At 37.8% G+C, this 19,830-nt stretch overlaps 3 protein-coding genes across 3 annotated transcripts; all 3 read left to right on the top strand.

Moving 5' to 3' along the window:
* Nucleotides 1-4,130: 4,130 nt before the first annotated feature.
* Nucleotides 4,131-7,877, top strand: LOC149047125 (contactin-associated protein-like 2). The gene is made up of 3 exons (XM_089205337.1): nt 4,131-4,370; nt 4,823-4,934; nt 5,301-7,877. Exons 1-3 carry the CDS (start codon nt 4,131-4,133, stop codon nt 5,921-5,923), a joined length of 975 nt encoding a protein of 324 aa, XP_089061463.1. The 3' UTR covers nt 5,924-7,877.
* A 124-nt stretch (nt 7,878-8,001) lies between these two features.
* Nucleotides 8,002-12,048, top strand: LOC149047124 (neurexin-4-like). The gene is made up of 3 exons (XM_089205338.1): nt 8,002-8,558; nt 9,708-9,819; nt 10,642-12,048. The coding sequence occupies exons 1-3, from the start codon at nt 8,409-8,411 to the stop codon at nt 11,268-11,270; spliced, it is 891 nt and encodes a 296-aa protein (XP_089061464.1). The 5' UTR covers nt 8,002-8,408; the 3' UTR covers nt 11,271-12,048.
* A 5,068-nt stretch (nt 12,049-17,116) lies between these two features.
* Nucleotides 17,117-18,702, top strand: LOC149047123 (neurexin-4-like). The gene has a single exon (XM_089205339.1). The coding sequence runs from the start codon at nt 17,227-17,229 to the stop codon at nt 17,728-17,730; it is 504 nt and encodes a 167-aa protein (XP_089061465.1). The 5' UTR covers nt 17,117-17,226; the 3' UTR covers nt 17,731-18,702.
* The last annotated feature ends 1,128 nt before the right edge of the window (nt 18,703-19,830 follow it).

Genomic DNA, 19,830 nt, shown 5'->3' with positions numbered 1-19,830 from the left:
CCTATTGTTGGAGTCAATAACCACTGGATGTAAGCGCCCGTTAGATAGATAGCTGCTGTCCAGTTCGTGGGCGCACGTGTTATTTTATGAATTATTTGTAAGAAAGTACGACATCCTTTGTTTTGACTTTTTCAATAAAAAACTTTTTAATAAAGACCTTTTTGATTGTTTGATCAGTTTCTAATTCTTTGTTGACTCAAAAGTTGCCAAGGAAGGCAAAAAGTTGCTGCAGGTTGCTCGCAGTACAAAAAGTTATTGAAAACGCTAAAAGTTGCTCAAAAGTTGCCGAGAACAATCTATTTATGCCTATTGCTAAGGCCTAGGAATCGTATCTTTAGGAATGATTCAATAATTAATATTAGACCCCTGCACGCACTTTAAACCCTTGAAAATTTTCAAGCCGCTCTCTCCATTAGCACCTCAACAAACTAGACAGCGAAGCCGATAAAAATGTCGATTGCTTTTGTGTCGAAATATTGCGTTGAGTGGCTAAAAGCGTCTACCGTCTCTATCATCACCTTCTTTCTCATTAGCATAACAAGTGGAGACAGTGCTGATTCCAAATGTGTACCCTTTGGACCACAAAAAATTGCCAAATATCCTTTGCAACTTAACTCCGCCGATTCATGTCATGCTAAAAGACAGTTTTGGTGACTGCCTGAGCTACTTATAAATTGAGCTACTTATAAATTGAGCCACTTATAAATTGTGCACTTATGCAGGAATGGCACTAAGTTCATTAAACGAGCTTATGAGTTTTCAATCTCTCAAAAGCCTCATTCGCTAATAACTTTAAAAAGTTTACATAGCTTTTTGAGCAATTTTTCTTTGGCGTTGATGTTGTTAAATATATGTCTTTCAATTTATATATAGGCAGTGCCGTTGGTTTTCGAATAACTGAAGCGGTTGCACCTGTATGACTTTTAGATTTTGTAAAAGGACTCGAGTGGTAACCTAATCACAGTACATTTAAAGTCATTTCTATATGTTTAGGGAGGAGGACACGCAATTTAGAAACTTTTTGAAGAGTTCTTGACTATATACTAAAACATTGACTTGAGAGGCAGCTAGTTAGCTTTTATAGCTACAACACGGTGTCATTGTTTAAACTGACTGTAATTTTGATAATGTTAAGGCTGACTTTTGTCAAAGCTGAGTAAAAAGTTTACCAAACAAACTATTAGAATCGAATCGAGGGTGGGGTTGTGGGGATATTAATATTGCCCTGATTAAAAACCAAACTCTCAGGACATGATAACTTACAACGAAGATTATTGCCATTATTTGAACCAGTTGACGCATATCTTGGGGGCCACAGGGTTAACAAGCTTTGATACTCATCCCTGAGGGTTCTAAATGCTATTTTTCTGATACTTCTTCAACTTTTTTTATATTTGCGTTTTGTCCTCTGGTGTAAAAATTCTACTTCTACGAGAAATACACTTTACCTCAGTTATTACTCTGACTATGAATCTCATCTAAACATTATATGAGAAGACTCTCGGTCTCGATCAAGATGAGATCGAAAAAATATTACCTTCATTATCAACTCTCGTTTTGATATATCGAACAGACCTAGTTATTTTAATTTCAGTTGAATTCCTGATCACTTCAGGTAATTTTAGATCTATTGATCTGATGACAGGGAAGCTCGAATGCTAACAAACTCCAATGGCAACAATTGAATAAAACCACTGAAAGAAATCTTAAGAGGAAATGTTTTGGCGATGAAATTCAAAATTTTGACAGAAAGTGGAAACTGAAAAGCCTCTGTGTTATTATCAAGAAATGCAAATAAGATAGGCATAATTTTGATAATAACATGTCATTTTCGCTTTGACTTTGAACAAATATTATACCTGCCGGACTACAGTCGGATCCCGCGTCATCTTATTTTGGGATTTTCAAAGTGTCATCACGAGAGAGCTGCCTCTAAATAATATTTTGCTATTTTAGATGAGCACTAAAGGAATAATAACAATAAGAAGTCAGAAGGGAACCACATCAGCCAAGTGAATATAGGAAGCAAGTTTCTGAATAAACTGTGGTGCTGCGTCGGTGGGGGGTGGGGGGTATTATAGGATAGTTAGAGGCTCTAAAGCTGACATTCCAGGCGTTAGCCCTTCGTAAAAGCGAATGAATTGCTCAGGCTGACTCGTATTGGAAATGAGAAACTTGAAAATTGTGGAAAAAATTTGTTGAAGTACACGCTTCGTCAAGACAATTGTGTCAAGACAATGCCACAATACAATTGGTCAACATGGTAAAGAAGAGAGTGCATAGTTTCATCGATTTTACGGGCAATTTCCTTGAAAATTTAAAGGTGTGAACTTCCCCTAGATATGCAAACACTGCCACCGTGGTTCCTTTGAAGTCATTCCTGTTATGCGTAGACTTGTTAGAGAAGAATTAAGTGCATTGCATAGTTATGGTAATGACTGTTTGATAAATAATGCCTTTTTCAAATCGTTTGGAAAGTTTTTTTCTTTTCACTAGCTTGCTTGCAAGATATTGAATCAGTCATTTTGGTGTCATATCATCGTCCAATATGGCATAACATAATGAATGGAGTTTAAAAGTTGTCATGACAATAGAAGGAATGCAATCATTATGCTATTGTCTTCGGTTTCAAAAACAATGTTCAGAGTTGCCGGAAACTATTTTTAATCATACCTTATACAGATTGGAGAATATGAGTTATAAATATAAATGCCTTTGTAAAAACCAAGGTCTTTTTTAAAAGGACTTGTCCATCGGACATGAAGACTGTCATATATGTTTATTGACTTAACAGTTATTGCGTGCACAACGTTATAATTGTTTTTCAAAAGTTTCCAGCCTTGAGAAAAGATAAATTCTCTCTGTTTTCTGTGATTGTGATATTGAAAAAGAATTTTCATTTCGATCTACACTTTTTACCGGGAACTCTGGTCGGAATACTGATAAGTTTTTTGAAGACCAGTACAGCATCTTCAAATTAACATTTCGTCTCGAAAGCATCTATTTCACCTGCTCTTTCGGTTTAAAGTAAAGACAAATGAATTAGCATAAGCTGTGAGAGCTGCAGTGTACTGCCAAAGGTGCAATTTGACCCCTCTGGCCGTAAACCAGTATCCATAAAGATGAATTGTTCGACTTATTTCAAGATTACAGCCACAAATTTCTCTTTTACCCTTTCTCTTTTGTTCGGAATCAGATTGACATCGGTTTTCGCTTGTTCTGGTGAGTTTGAATCTAAATGTCGCAATAAATTCGCAATAAATTGCTACAATCGGTATTTTCCTGACTTTCATTTATTTTTTCATTGTTAAATAATCTAAACCTTGTTCAACTAAAAAACTGGAAAAATTTCACCGCCAAGTTTTTTAACACTACAATTCTTGATGGTTGGCGACGGGTTTTTAATTGCGTGAACCTCTCGGTTGTTTTTAACCGAAGACATTGTCGGTCAAAATTTGCTTCCCGTTGCCTCTAAACCAGGATGCAAACTTCAGGACAAAGTTCTTGGGCAACCTTGTTAGAACAGTCTCAACAGAGCATGCTTTAGTAAATTAGTCTATTATTGCTTTGAAGGTCAATTTAGAATATTTCGAATTAAGACTGCAGAAAGCGGAGAGGTGCACCACAGTACCCCAACTGCTGACAACCCCAAAAATTAATCCACAAAATTCAACAGATGGGTGTAGAAAACGTGTTGTTTAAAATTGTTTAATCCTGCAAAGACTTAGCAAAAAAAGATTTATAAAAACCCAAAAGTTCTAAGGTAGACGAGAAAATGAAGGTATCGCGTGGAATTATTTAAAAATTTTTCTCCATTCGGTTGGTAGAATCCTCTTCAGTGCTTCGACTTTCTTTCAAGTAGAACCTTTAGATCAGGAAAAAAGAGCTTTCTAATTTTAGCACTGACAAGTTGTCAACAAAATTATCTATGCCTGCTTAGCCGGTGAAAGGTTAGTTAAGCTGATTGTGAATTAGTTTTCATACTACATTAAAATTAAGCTTGTGACATTCGATTTGATAGTAGATTTAAAAATGAAAATCACAATGGTATAATGACAAAATTCTTAGCATTCTACTATCAATGTTAACGTGCACTTGTATGATTAACAGGCGACGAGTGCCGCATCATTATGTTCGAGGAGCTGAAACCACAGAGGGCAATAAAGGGGCACGTGATTAGAAGTGAAGAGGTAGTTAATGAGGGGTTCTGCCGGACGATGTGTTATATGGAGCCTAATTGTGTCTCCATCAATGTGAAACCTTTACAAGGAGGAAAATACAATTGCGAATTGAATAACGCCACAGCTGATGAAAGCCAACTGGTCTTCCTTGAGCCGGAAACTTTTAATGCTTATTACTTGGCTGTTGAGGTCAGTAAACTTTTCATAGTTCCATATATAGCCTTTTCACGCCTCTCTAGTATCTTTAATTCGAATCAATTTGATGCTTTCGTTTAAAAAGCAAGGGCGAAACAATTAATTAAACGTTGGAGGATGGCTTAGAAAGGAAGAGACCAAGCTAAAAGTGAGAATGCAGCACTGAACAATGAAGCATGAAAACAGCAAGAGGCAGGAAGGTTTGCAGTCTATCAAGTGCACATCCGAATGTTTGCAAACTGACCGATGTCATAAACTGTTGTCCACGGTTGATTTATTTTCTTTATCTTTCGTTCCAAGTTTTTCTCTGTTATGTCCGGCGTCGTTGACTTAATTTTTGACGGTGTTTTACGCAGTATATGTTCAGCTTTCGCGGTCCTTGTGGTAAATGTTGTGTCATGTCTTTAAAATTATCCTTCAGTTACTATCTCTTTCGTTTTCAGCAGAATCCATGCAGTAGCAGCCCTTGTTTAAATGACGGAACTTGTCAAGTTGGTTTCACTAGTAAAGGCTTTCGCTGCCTCTGTGTTCCTGGGTATGCCGGAGCAAATTGCAGTGGTACTGTAAAATCCTCTTTGAGATACACTTGTCATGAATTAACTACCACATTTTACTTACCCAAAAAATACTGCCAGTAATCTGCAGGAACCATAAGGTTCAACCGGTTACTTCTCCCAAACTTCTAAACCCAATGTAGTTTGTAATTTATTTTAGGCGTCAGATTAAGGCAAAACGGAAGGAATTTTATTCAGGAGATTGTTGGCTTTAAAGGTTTTCTTTACACTCTAATCACGTTACTTTTTATATCAATTGTGATGGAAAAGATAATTGTCAAAACAACATTGCTGTAATTCATCGTGAGGCTCCCTTTGGCAAGTCTTTCAGAACTTTTAATTAAACATTTATCTTTCTTTATCACCACAGTGCCACCGAAGTCCTGCAGCCATTTAAAAAAGCTCCATCGTGAAGCAAAAAGTGGACTATACATGATTGATCCAGACAGTGAAGGTGAATTGCTGCCTTATAAGGTCATGTGTAACATGACTGACAAAAACGGAGTTGGTGTGACTGTCATAAGTCACGACAGCGAAAACAGAACACTGGTGAAAGGATGCGAAAATGCAGGCTGTTACTCGCGCAACATTACCTATACAGGAGCGAGCCTCTTTCAGCTTAAAAGTCTGACTGCTGTTTCCCTTCACTGCGAGCAGCTCGTTGAGTATGAGTGCTACCATTCTAGGATGAAGAGGTTCGCCTGGTGGTTGTCACGTGATTCAAAGAAAATGACCTACTGGGGAGGCGGAAAACCTGGTCGTGATGTCAGTTATGATGGATTAACATGCGCATGCTGGATAAAAAAGACATGTGCTAGAGCGGACTATCGTTGTAACTGTGATGCGAATGATCGACAATTGCGTGAAGACAGTGGTTTCCTCTCTGACAAGACCCATCTGCCAGTCAAGCAGCTAAGGTTTGGAGATATCGGTCAAAACAACGAGCATGGCTACCATACCTTGGGAAAGCTAAAGTGCTATGGAACTACTTAACTGTAATGATACGCTCGTGAACCAGTCTTATCCTTTCAGGCTCATATACCGAGGAAAGTAGGAGTAAATTTTATCTTCAATTTAGCTAACGTTAAGGTTGACTGTGGGTTCCCAAAAATCTAGCGCCGGCTTTATGAAGAAGACACTGTGATCCTTAAGAAATGTTCCTTCATTTCAACGTTCATCTAGGCTACGGGTATGTTTGTATTCTTTTTGTTGCTGTCATTTTAACATCTGAGTGAGTGAGAAAAAGTGCGAAAAAAATTCTTATAACAACATTGATACAACCCATGGAAGGGATACTTTCACTGTGATGCAGGCAACATTAGCATTGTTCTTACAATGCTATGATCAAATTTAGCACATGCAGTGAGGAGGTAGAAGTACAGTCATGTTAGTTCTACTGAGGTTTCAATAGAGTTTGATAGGAGTTAATTGCAAGATTTGAAATCGATTGTTCGTAATAGGGGTGCACTTAGGTAACGTGTAATAAGTATTTATTTGTATTGTGCCTCACATGGACTCCGCCTCTCTTTAAGGTCCCTAAATATTAATTGTCAAAAATACCTTGATTTAGAGTCTTCTCCAATATATTTGAACAGATCTTTTAAATATTCTTTTGTAAATTGTCTGATTTTTTGATATTAATAGAAATTTTTACATGCTGTGACCTTTTTCTCACCCGTAATTAAATAGGAAATTTTTGATTCGTTACTGAAGAATCTCATCTATGTTAATAATCTCATGAGTGTATCTGCCCTCTTAAATGTAAACAGTCATTACCTGTTACAAAGAACACGTAAAAAATTAATGCTATATATAGTTTTCTATTGAGCAGATTTATTCCTGATATCTTGAAATCATAGGAAAGCTACCGAATGCACTACTTTTTAGCCTCCAAATTGAGGGTGAAAAGAGTATTTCTTCTACTTACTTGTAAAAGACATGGAATTAGTGTTAACAGTTATCTTTGGACGCTGTTTAATTGTTTCAATTAGCTTTTAGTCACAAGTAAAACAGGTAATGCTTCTATTTTAAGGTACCTTGCAATGTATGTACTAATCTTAATGTGCTGCCAGAGATTTTGTTCAAGAATGAGCTCTTTGGCTTCTTACAAGAATGGTGCGACAACGTTCCTTTTTATCCTTTGTATTTTGTTCCGAATCAGACCGGCACCGGTATTTGCTTGCAATGGTGAGTGTAATCTTACAGTGAATTGTAGTTCTGGACTTTTAAATTCTATTAGAAGATTTTACAAGGTGTCTATCATGACAGGAGATAACCGCCTTTGTATCAATGAATCGCGACGAAATTGTCCAATAAACCCATAATTATGGTCTGGTCATGAGGGTCTTGGGGGTATAGGAACCGTACCATTTTCTTAGCTGATCGAATCCAAAATTTTATTGTTTTTCTGAACTTATTTGTGTAAGTGAAGACGTTTTCACCTCCTACTCTCTCTGTTTCGTTTACCCAGAGCGACCTACCCTTGACACTGATTACCTTCCATAAAAGGTACATGCAGTAGTTGATTATTTCTTATTGAGTCAATCCAAACTTATGATACCTTAACCTTAGCTTAAATGTCTGATTCCATAAATCCACTATAATGTTAAATGCATGATTTCAAGTCTTTTAATAATTGATTGTGTTTTCGAACTCCTCAAATTGTTTACATTCGCAAAACTTTCAAAAACATTCGTCCAAAATAACATAGGAAGGGAAACTTTGACCGTTAAGCCGCGCCTCTATCAATATTGCGCTGACTGGCCTCCCTTTTTGATCGCGCATTTTTGTGCAAAATATTGCATCACGAGTAGACTTTAGCATGATTTTCCACCCCATGTTATTAATTAGTTTAGTTGTGTGATCTATAGGCTTCTCAATAATAATAACTTGTAAATGCTCTCCTTTTTACCGGCAGGAGTTCAAAGTGATTAAGTAAACTCTGAAAAGTTATCCTTTGTGTTTGAAACTTGCGTTTACCGGTGTCTCGACAGGCGGTCTAGTCTCAAACACTGTATTCGATACCCGTTTGAGCCATTTACGACTAATTGAAGACGAGAGTGCTTCCAAAAATATTTCAGAAACTTCGTCTAAAAAAAGAAAAATGACTTATTGGTTTTTTTCTTGTGGTTCCATCAAAGTGAGAAGGCAAATATCCGAAGAAAAAATCTACCAAATGGTTTAAATCGACTTTACGAACATCGGAGCATCAAATTGACACCAGTTAATTAAAACATGTCATGTCAAAGTCATTTTTAATCAAGTACTTTTGAGTACAAAGTATATGAAGTACTTTTTGAAGCATTTTTGTCGCATTTTTGTAGAGTGATCCGTTTGAAAAAGAAGATCGAAATTAAGGTCTTATTCTTTAACAGGTGACGAATACCGCGTTATCGTTTTCGAGGAACCGATACCAAATAAAGCTATAAGGGATCATGTGGTCAGTGGTGGGAAGGTACCTTATGAAGGGGATTGCCGTATGCTGTGTTATTTGGAGCCTAATTGTGTCTCCATCAATGTAAGACCTTCAAATGAAGGAAAATACAAATGTGAATTAAATAACGCCACAGCTGAGGAAAACCAACTCATCTTTCTTGAAGAAAATGATTCTTACTACTTGGCGATTGAGGTAAATTCTTTACATCAATGGGTTATTTTGACGACTTAGGAATTTTAGAGCATGCATGAAACCACCCACTCCTTCGATGGAGAGAAATTATGAAGTATAGTAAAAGTAAGGAAGAAGTGAAGCTGATTAGGTATTTGATCGAATCTTCTTTTTCCCCCTTAATGCATCGATCACTTCGAGGCTTTAACGTTTCCCCAGGTAACCTCCCCGGGCATTTGATCTTTTCATGTTTGGTTTGTTCAAGTACCCGCCTCCCGAGACAAAGTTGTGTTCAAATGCGCTACCCAAGTGTCGGATTTAATGATGAAACTGTTTTTTGCAAAAGGCAACATCAGCGACCGTGACTTTCAGTTTGACTTTGTAAACCTTTATTCCATGCCATCCACTCGCAAAAGTGAATTATTTACCTTTAAACATCTTTACATATAAACAATAGCCTCTATTTGGCGCTAAAATATGTATGAAGATTTGTCCGCGGATATTGTCTGTTCCAAGATGCGACGTTTTTTATCTATTGTGTATAAAACCCTTCAAATACTCAGCAACGCACGTTTACGAACACCTTATTGTTTCCAGCGAGGGATGATCTCTTATGAGTGTTCTCTGGTACAAACTTTATGAACAAAAAAGATTTTCCTTCTTCTTCTGGGGGACATTCGGCCACATGACGCGTATAGACCAATCACTGGCGAGCTATTTTGTTTGATGGATCATAATCTTAGATGTCACCCAGTTTTAGCTGGGGGATGTTCGGAAAGTGCTGCGTTTAGACCAATCACATGCGAGCAAAAAGATTTGATGGATCATAATTTAAGTTATTACACTTGCGCAAGGTTCAAATTTCCTAGCAAAGGGATGTAAGGGTAGGGGGGGAATGGTGAAGCTTCGAATTGATCGGCGTATAAGCATTTGCAGTAGGTATCTCACAGTAGCTTCGAGGATAAATTTCCTCGGCCAAGTAGCTAGGTCTGTAGAGCAATGAGACAAAAAACGGTTTTTACAAGATTTGCATAGAAGTCCTTGTTGCACAGGTATTTTTCTGTGAAAATTGTTCTGTCAACTCGTCGTGCTTCACCGTATTTTTGCTTCCAATGATTCAGAGGTCTGGATCCTTTTCCAATCACTTCAATGCTTTCCTTTTTTCCACAGAACCCTTGTGCTAACAATCCTTGTTTGAATAACGGAATTTGTCAAGTAGGTTTTACCACTAAAGGATATCGATGTGTCTGTGTTCCCGGATCTGCTGGGGCAAATTGTGCTGGTATTGTAAAATTTTATTTTCAGTCAAGCTTTCCCTGATCCTGAATATTTAAGAAACAAATTTGACTATCAAAGCAAAAATAGAAAAAAAAGCTGTTAATCGATACAAAAAAGCTCCTTAAAGTCCTCAACAGTTTTTACCACAAATAATAACGTTCAATCTTCCTCAATCATTTAACATTTAAATTAAATATTGATGTTGTCAACGTGAACTTGCGACATTTGTAACGGGGCGAAATTAAAGATAAAACCTGTACCTTTTATAACAAAAGCACCTTCGTTTTGAGGCTCAAGTCAGGTCTGCTGAGCTCAGTCGGAAACACATCACCACCGCAGCTTACTAGCGCATGAAACGACTAGGATTCCTGCGACAGTTCTCGGATGAAATTCTATTGCCTCTCCAGTAATCTCCCAAGAATTTGTTCTCCTGACAGCCTAAGTCTTCTAAGAGGAGCGGGGCATTGTGGTTCCTTCCTTGTAATTTTTTAAAAATTCCAGATTTTCATGAGGCCAGAAAATCAATGAATTTTATTTTAAATTGGTTCTTCAAATTGTAACAGGAAAATTTTGAATGTTTTGATGGCATGTATAACGTTGTTTATAGAACTTAAGTCAAAAGGATAACACCACATCTACAGTGTTGAATAATGATCGAGCACTTTTTCTAATACATTATACTTACATGCGACATCAACTGTTATGGCGAAGTAATATCGATTCTTGAAAAGAAACATTCGATAACTTAATGCCAGCCACGTTCAGGCAAACAATCTAATGATAGGAGTCTCATTTTCAATAACACTTCACATTTTTCTCTGCACAGTGTTATCGAAATCTTGCAGTGACTTGAAGAGGTTCGATCCCAAGGCGATAAGTGGAACCTTTTTGATTGATCCTGATGGTGAAGGAGGATTGACTCCTTACCATGTCACCTGTGACATGAATGACAAAGACGGAGTGGGCGTGACAGTAATAAGTCACGACAGCGAGAACAGGACATTGGTGGACGGATGTGAGCATCCGGGCTGTTACTCACGTGACATTCATTATACAGGAGCGACCTTTTCTCAGCTGGCAAGGCTAACCACAGTTTCCTTATTTTGTGAACAGTTCATAAAGTACGAGTGTCAAGGTTCACTTTTTCATGATTGGCAGAACCAAACTCGCAACTGGTGGGTGTCACGTGATTCTATAGATATGGCTTATTGGGGGGGAGCAGCACCTGAGAGTGATAAGTGCGCATGCGGGATGAAAGGCACGTGTGCAAAAAGGGGTGATCTTTGTAACTGTGACAAGAATGACCATAAATGGCGTGAGGACAGTGGTCTCCTCAATGAGAAGACACATCTGCCAGTAAAACAGTTGCGGTTTGGTGATGTCGGTGTTCATAACAGGTTTGACGAAGTGGGCTACCATACTTTGGGAAAGTTTAAGTGTTACGGACTCGCCTGATCAAAAAAAAGAGAACAAAAATCAAATCACATTTTTAAACAAAAATTCTTTTCTACTGGTATAAAACTAAAATCGTAGCTCAACTGTTCGAATCAGCAAATCAGCATTAATCCACATTTCACTGTTGTAACAACATGCTGTGATGGTACGGAGGTTAACCAAGGTAAGGATTTATTATGTTCTGATCAACCAGGCCATAAACGATTACAAGATGTTTTTTGTCTTTAAGAAATCAGAGTATATTCATCACTCCATAAAATTATTTATTCTCTCATTAAGTAAGAAAATATTTGACCAGGCTGTTCACCATAGCTTAAGGCTTCAACAGGTACTTGTGAGGCATGTTGCCACTGGTGATACTTAATTAGTACAGATATAAAGCTAATTTCCTTTTCTCACCATTATCTAAGGGTGATTCACTGTAGCTTAGAGAAAATTCATGTGATAAAGAGGGGACCATTGGGGCCTATTAGAAACCGTAAAACAGTAGAAAAAATCATCCAAAACCGAAAAATCGAAAAAAATTAGATCAAAACCGAAAACTGCATGCAAAACTGTCCAAACCGATACATTTTCACATCCTAGTTATTAAAACCCTGATCGATCGGACACAGTGGTGACAAGCGGAGCATACAGAGTAAACTACGCTAATTTCATCACAGGATTTATGAATGCCATGGACTTGGCATTCGTATCTTCTAGTATCTGCTTAAATTAACAGCTGCTCTCTCGAGGACCTTGAGTGTAGTCTCTGCGAACTCAGCAGCTGGTAATGGAGCCTAGTTAGATTAAGGGAATTCGCACAAACGTCCTCTATAGGATTGCAATTTTGCGCCGGTCGCAAGAAGTTATAGCTCTGGAAAGTTTCATCGAAAGTCCCTAATCTAACATTTCCATTTGCGAACTAAGTCCTGAAAGTTTGGAGATTCCATTGGAATGTTGAATCAATCAGTCACGTGTGGTCTGTAACTTGATCACCAACTTCGAGGTTGCGTTGATTAAAAAACCCTGGGAATGTTCCGTGCTTAGCCGTACCCTCCCCCCCCCAACACGTAGGCTACCTAGGGATCCCTACGATATTTCAATGGTTTGTCACGCATTCGTCTCGATAACATTTGCGTTTAGCTGCTATTCGAGATCAGTGGAGGCGCGTAATTGATTGAAGAGATCGAAGAGAAACCGGAACCCAAATAGGTCAAATATGAAAATCCGAAAACTCATTAATATTTTTCGCGAAAACCAAAACCAAATACTAAAAAACGGAAAATCCGTAAACCGCAATGAACACCAAAACCGAGAAAACGAAGTTTTTTGGCACAAAAACCGAAAAACTGATCTAAAAAATAGCCAAAACCGCAAAACCGAAAATCCCAGTGCCCCCCTCATAAACAAGAAACGCACACTATTAAAGATATTTCTCGAATAAGCGTCCACGCTCAAAAAAGCCCTCCTCCGAAAAAGCGCCTACCCTTTGACCACACTGTCAGACATGTGCCACACTTAAATAAATGTCCTCCCACTCCTCCCTCAAGTTAACTGTGACAAGAATAACAATAATTGGAGTGAGGACAGTGGTTTGCTCACTGAGAAGAAACATTTGCCAGTGAAGCAATTGCGGTTTGGTGATGTAGGCGTCCATAGCAGGTTTGACGAGGTGGGCTACCATACATTAGGAAAGTTCAAGTGTTACGGACTTGCCTGATTTGAAAAAAAATAACAAAACTAAATTGCCCTTTTTTTTAAGCGATGCTTTTCAACAGTTATAAAACTAGGAACTTAATCTAAATGTTAAAATCACGATCATGAAGGTGTTCACTATAGCTAGAGGCAATTTTCAATACCGTGAGTAAAGTTTTTTTTAAACAAGTTCGTATGTTATATATTATCATTTTACCACAAAGTGCTGAGGTGTAGTGGTAATTACTTATTTTCTCATTCAACTATTTGGAATATTTTACAAGGTTCACTCGCAATGGCTGAAAGTTATTCTACGGAATGAACAGGAAGTAGACATAATCGTATCTTGAAAATACCACGATTCAGCCAGTAGTGTTCTCTGTCTCTAAATGACAGCTAAAATAGTAGTTATCATGGGTTCTGACCAGATTTTCGCACTACCTATGGTGTTGATTTTGAGAAAAACGCCATAATCAACTTAACGAAGACTATTTGGGGTGCAGGATATTTTGCAAGGTTTAATTTCAGTGACGACGTGCTCGCCTTACGTATCCTGATTTACAAACTTTCTCTGTGTTATCCCAACATCCCACGCGGATCTATCACGTTTTAAACCCAAGGAAATGTGTTTTATTGCTCGTAAGTCACAACTGTGAATGGGGTTTAGCAGAGGGAAAAAATCATAGTTCAGCGTTTTTCTCAAGTATATATGTCACCGATCCTAAGAAACCCAGACAAAGAGCGTGAGAAACCAATCAAAAAGTTTGAGAGAAATTGAACAACCGGCGCGAAGAACAAAGTAAAGGTTTCATGCAATGAACTCTAGTTGGAAGTTTGGCTGCTGTTGACGTATTACACTTTCACTCATGGTAAGTCCTCATATATATTAGCTAACCAGTCTCCCATTCAACAGTTCCACCCAGCCTGGAAAATAATGACGGTGTACCGCTTTCATGGTTTCCGAGTGAAACTTAATTGACGCTTAATCAATGGATATTTTAGTTTGCGGTGCTTGACTACCATAGTTTTGCAGAACAAAATAAAGTTACAGCGTAACGAAGATGCATAGTGTACGATGCAGATTTTTAATTCTGGAATATCTCCCTGCTGGAAGAATTTATAATGAAGTAGGTATTCTCGAAGCTTAACTCCTGACGACCAAATTGGGTAATGATAACCTCTCTAAATTAGAATGTATGCAAACTTAAAACAGATGGATTGTGATAATGTTTGCATTAAACTTGAGTAAAACTGCTTCTATCTGCCCCCTTATGGAGGGCATTGAAGTCAAATTTTCGAAATCAATTTAACAGACTTGTTAAGTGTTTTCTAGCTAGATCAGTAATTTTTCTGGTAGTGCAAGTAAATACTAAGTCGCGTGGAACTTTATTCAGTATTTTTCTCTTCAACATTCTGTCAATTATCTATGCCTGTTGGCGGGCCGCAAACAGGTGGCACTGTTTTGGCTCATCATGGACATTTGTATTCATTCTTAGAAAGATCTTTTTGTTTATGATCATAAGTCTTAATAGTCTAAATAGCATTTCGGTCAAACCATTGGGCGCGCTCCTCTTTTAGTTCGTGTTTTTATTTCTACAGGCCTCCCTTTCTGAAATCTTCATAGAGTAGTTTTTTTGTATTTTAACGCATGAAGTTAAATGAATAGCACCCACACAAAGCGAGAACATGGGTGTCTTACCATCATAAGTTACAGAGGTTGTATAAGAGAATTATGCAGACGATGTCCTGCTTTTTATCCCCCTCTGGGTATTTGCACAAATAACCCTCATAGTCATTCTCTCTCATTGTCCACCGAACCAATAAAAAGATGATAGCCTCCCTATATATTTAATAAAGAAATAACTGTCAGCCTTTTAACTCCCACCTCTGCATACATTATAACCGATCCCTAAATTCTAGTAAATACAAACCCTTCAAAAGGCAGCGAGGAGTTCTAATAAAGTGAGGGGCTGTAAAGTAAACTAACTGGAGCTTTCAGGCTCGGCTTAATCTTGATATTATTTATTCTAGAAATGACGCATAAATCGAGAGTGATTAATAAAAATCCTGTAAGTTTAATGGACCGAAAACTAATGAATTCCTCGGTAGAAATCGCTTATAGAATAAGACTGCTTTAAAGCTAATTCAAGGAACGCTTCTTCTACTTTCTTTGACTCAAGTTATAGTCGCCGAAATTAGTCGCATATTTAATTTGACCTTTCATCCAGTTATCAATCAATAGGTCTAATAAACATTCCACCCCAACAATATTGCACCTGGTGCACTATTAAGTTCATCCGGTCTAAAGTGATAAGGGAACTGTTTTACCAGCGCCCACAAAAGTTTGCACAAGAATGAATTCCTCGGATAACTTCAAGAGGGGAGCGAGAACTTTCACTGTTATGCTTAGTATTTTGCTCGGATTCAGATTAGCATCAGTTTTTGCTTGCATTGGTGAGTAAAATTCATTTGATAGTTATGATTAAAAACTGCACTTCGACAAATCTATTTGTAGAGGATTTTAGAATGTGTAAATAGCGTGAGAAAAACAAGAGCACCTGTTCATCATGAAGTTTTAGGAATTATCCACATAGATATTTTAAAACTTCCTTTTTTCAGCGAGTGTCGCAAATAACATGGTGTATTAAAAACACTTGGGCGAAGGAAACGAGAGTTCAAGACATCAGTTAATCTCACAAAGAACTGACAAATGCGATGAAAAATGCAAATGAAGTCGTAGAGTTTCACTAGACATTCTTTTTAGGCTTTATTATAATAAAACCGTATTTTATCATCTCAGTGCATGTTCACAACCTTAACGGTGGCTTTTAATGATACCTCGAGTACTTCTTATCCTGCACAAGGAGCAACTCTAAGTTATTGGGGAAATTTGGGTGAGAATAAATAGCATTATCAAATTTTTATTGGGTTCTACAACAGGAGACGAATGCCGCATTATCATCTTTGAGGAACCGTTACCAAATAAGGCAATTAACGGTCACGTTATCAGGAGCGAAGAGGTAGCTAATGAGGGGGACTGCCGGATGATGTGTTATATGGAGACTAATTGTGTCTCCGTGAATTTAAAACCCTTAAACGGAGGAAAATACAAATGTGAGCTGAATAACGCCACAGTTGATGAAAGTAAACTGACCTTCCCTGAGGAAATGGGTGCTTACTACCTGGCTATCGAGGTAATGTTTATTACGATTAAGTTGCTCTTTATAGAAAGAGCTGCAATTAGAATACGTTTCTGTTTTTGAAAATTAGAAAAACACAAAAATTAAAATAAAAACAGCAAGGCGAGTCGAGTCGAGGCGGGTCGAGGCGAGTCAAGTCAACTTGAGGCCGAGAGATCATTTAGTTGATCTTTGTCTTTCCTCTAGACTATTGCAAGAGGATGAAAGAGAAGAAAAAGTAGGCAAATAAATCATAACAACCATGTACAGACCAAGTTTTTCGCAAAAGAATTTGCATCTCACTAGTATAGACAAGTTTTGCGGCAACTGTTCTGTCGTTGTACCATAAATCTGAAGGGATTTGTTCAGAGCTTGTTTCCTTGCTTTTATTCACCTCATGTTTGTGTTCAGTTCTTACAATTTAGATTTTCGCTATTTCAACAAAATCCCTGTAGTAGCAGTCCTTGTTTGAATAACGGAACTTGTCAAGTTGGTTTCACCAGCAAAGGGTTTCGATGTGTTTGTGTTCCCGGATATGCTGGAGCAAACTGCAATGGTATAGTTAAATTCTCTTATGATCCTATTCTATCGGCTTAACTCCTGCACGAATTGATATTAATTTGACTTCAGAATATCAGATCTCACATTTCCTCCTCCGGGGCGCATTTTATTGGTCGCGAGGTTCAAATCGTTCCCATCATTTCATTTCGAAACCGAACTGGCTTTCAAGATTTGGTGATGTTTAGACGGAATAAAGAGTTGCAATTATAACTTCGTAAGTCAAAAGGAAACACAACAACGTCGTGCACCTTTAATGATACCCTCTACTCATCACATTTACCATCAAATGTTATGGTATCGATTCTTGGAATGGATTGTTCGCACGTACAGACAAGGCATTTAACCGAAAACAACAGCAGAAAAAAAATCCAATAATAACATTTTTATTTGTAATCATCAATGTTCCCACTTTTCCCTACACAGTGTTATCAAAATCTTGCAGTGACTTAAAGAGGCTCGATCCCAAGGCGAAAAGTGGAGTCTCGCTGATTGATCCAGATGGCGAAGGAGTATTAAAACCTTACCACGTCACCTGTGACATGAGTGATAAGGACGGAGTTGGCGTGACAGTCATAGGTCACGACAGCGAAGATAGGACACTGGTGGACGGATGTGAGCCTCCGGGATGTTACTCGCGTGATATTCATTACACGAGAGTGACCTTTCCTCAGTTAGCAAGCCTTTCCAGAGTTTCCTCGTTTTGTGAGCAGTTCATAAAGTACGAGTGTCGAGGTTCAATTTTTCATAATGATAACAACCGAACGTACGCCTGGTGGGTGTCACGTGATTCTATGGATATGAATTACTGGGGCGGAGCAGCACCTGATAGTGATAAGTGCGCATGCGGGATAAACGGCACGTGTGCAAAAAGGGGTGGTCGTTGTAACTGTGACAAGAATGACCATAAATGGCGTGAGGACAGTGGTCTCCTCAATGAGAAGACACATCTGCCAGTAAAACAGTTGCGGTTTGGTGATACAGAAGCTAACTCCGAGCAAGGCTATCATACCTTGGGAAAGTTCAAATGTTACGGAATCGCCTGATCTGACAGAAAAAAAAAAGAAACGAAAGAAAGTATTAAGCTTGGCAATTCCGTATGACATACCTGTATACTGTGATCCTAAACAAATATCTGATATGTCTATCGACCTTTTCATTACTTACTTTTACAATTAGTTTGAAGGCCCACAATGGTAAAATAATACTTGATACGGTAAAAAAGTACCACATTCTACCCTTTTTTTCAATGAGGTGTAAAAATTTCATATACAGACGAGTGAAGAACTTATTTATGCATGGTGATTATGAAGTACTTTGTAAGTTTTATCAAGGACGCAAATTTTTATGTTTAACCTAATAACACTACATTCCTGATCTACAAGTCAGCTTGTTAGCTTTGGATCATAGCAAATGTTTTTTGCACCTTGCTTTTTAATATTAATGATATCATAGTTGAAACTTTACGTAATAGCCTCATAGCAAGTCAATATGTACGAACGAAACACAGTTTTGCATGGTGTGAATTTCTTTCACACAGAAAAATTCTTCAGAACTGTTTATACCTCCTGTGTACATTGTAGATAACAGGGTTATGGTATTATTAACTGAGTTGTACCATAGCAAGTCCATATGTACGAACGAAACACAGTTTTGCATGGTGTGAATTTCTTTCACACAGAAAAATTCTTCAGAACTGTTCATACCTCCTGTGTACATTGTAGATAACAGGGTTATGGTATTATTAACTGAGTTGTAACTTGAATTCATGGGCCACCGTAAAGAGTTTGAAAGCTGACATTTCGAGCGTTAGCCCCTCGTCTTTCGACGGCTTTCAAAAGGGAACCTTTTCATCTCTTGTGGATACATGCTCAAGTAGGACTGGGCATTCACACTTATGCTGTGTATGAGTCGTGTCAAATGAATTCACCGCTGAAAAATAATTTCATGGAAATCATATTTCTATGTAGGGTTTGGTGATAGCAACTGATTTATTTCAATAAAGCATAAACCATAAACAGCCTTTACTATGATAAGTAATGTGTAACTTCATCATCAAAAAATCTTTATTCTATGACTAATGCTCTGCTTCTCATCTTTCCAAAAGACCACAGGAAATGGCTATTTTATGGATTTTCACGTTTGAAATCCATGTTTGACAGGCGTTTCCCTATAAATCGTGAGACCAAAACTACCAGTAAGACTAATGATAAAATAAGGGAATACCGTAAATCCTTAGAAATCACGCCGTCTATGAACGCTGTAAATGTGTGCAAAATTGTCAATGTTGAAGATTGCGGCACTTATTCTAGGACTATAGGCGAGAAAAGGAATAATGAATATATCAAGTAAGGTACAGCTCGGTAATCCAAACCATCCTTTGACGTTTATATAAAATGGGAAGACATTGGAATGAGACATGTTTCAGCTTTTGTTAATATTTGTGAAGGATTTACCGTAATTAGTGCCACGCTTACTTAAAAAATAGGGGTCTATTTTTTTTTTGGTATATAATTAAGCTTTGGCGGAAACTTAACCGATTGAAATGACAGTACTACTTCTCTAACATTTTATAAGTAATCTTATTTCCTGAGAATTTTTATATAAAATGAGATAAATCATGATTACATTGCTAGTGAGAGTTCCATATTCAATAAGGTTAACTACCCTAACTTTAAACATTTATCTTATCTTACAGTTTACAGCCTTTTACAGCATTGTTGTATCTTATCATGACTGAAGCCTTAAAGTAGTCCTCCAGGGCATTGTCTTGTTGATCATTAAACGCATTCTTCAGAAGGCTGAAGACTCTCCCAGCAGATGCTGAACTTGGCTGGATGACCAACAACTTCTTTACTACACCTGCCCAATGTGGAAGTATGTCACTGTGGGCTGCCGACCATGCAAGCTTTTCTTCTTCATTTGCCATGACAACACCATCAGCTGCATCACTTTCAAACTTTCAAGCTCACTCAAGAGTTGCTCTCTTTCTTTTTCCAATTCCGCTGGAATGATTTCACGGAGGCTAGCGCTGTAGGTTAATCTATGGCTATATTTCTCGAGCAGAGGGCGTAGAATATCTACTTTTGATAGTGGTATACCTCCAGAAATAACACACTTGACTATTTTAAATCGGAACAAACGGA

This window comes from Pocillopora damicornis, chromosome 4 (genome assembly GCF_964200805.1).
Source record: "Pocillopora damicornis chromosome 4, jaPocDami1.2, whole genome shotgun sequence".
Lineage (NCBI taxonomy): Eukaryota > Metazoa > Cnidaria > Anthozoa > Scleractinia > Pocilloporidae > Pocillopora > Pocillopora damicornis.
This window is presented reverse-complemented; position numbering and strand designations above follow the sequence as displayed.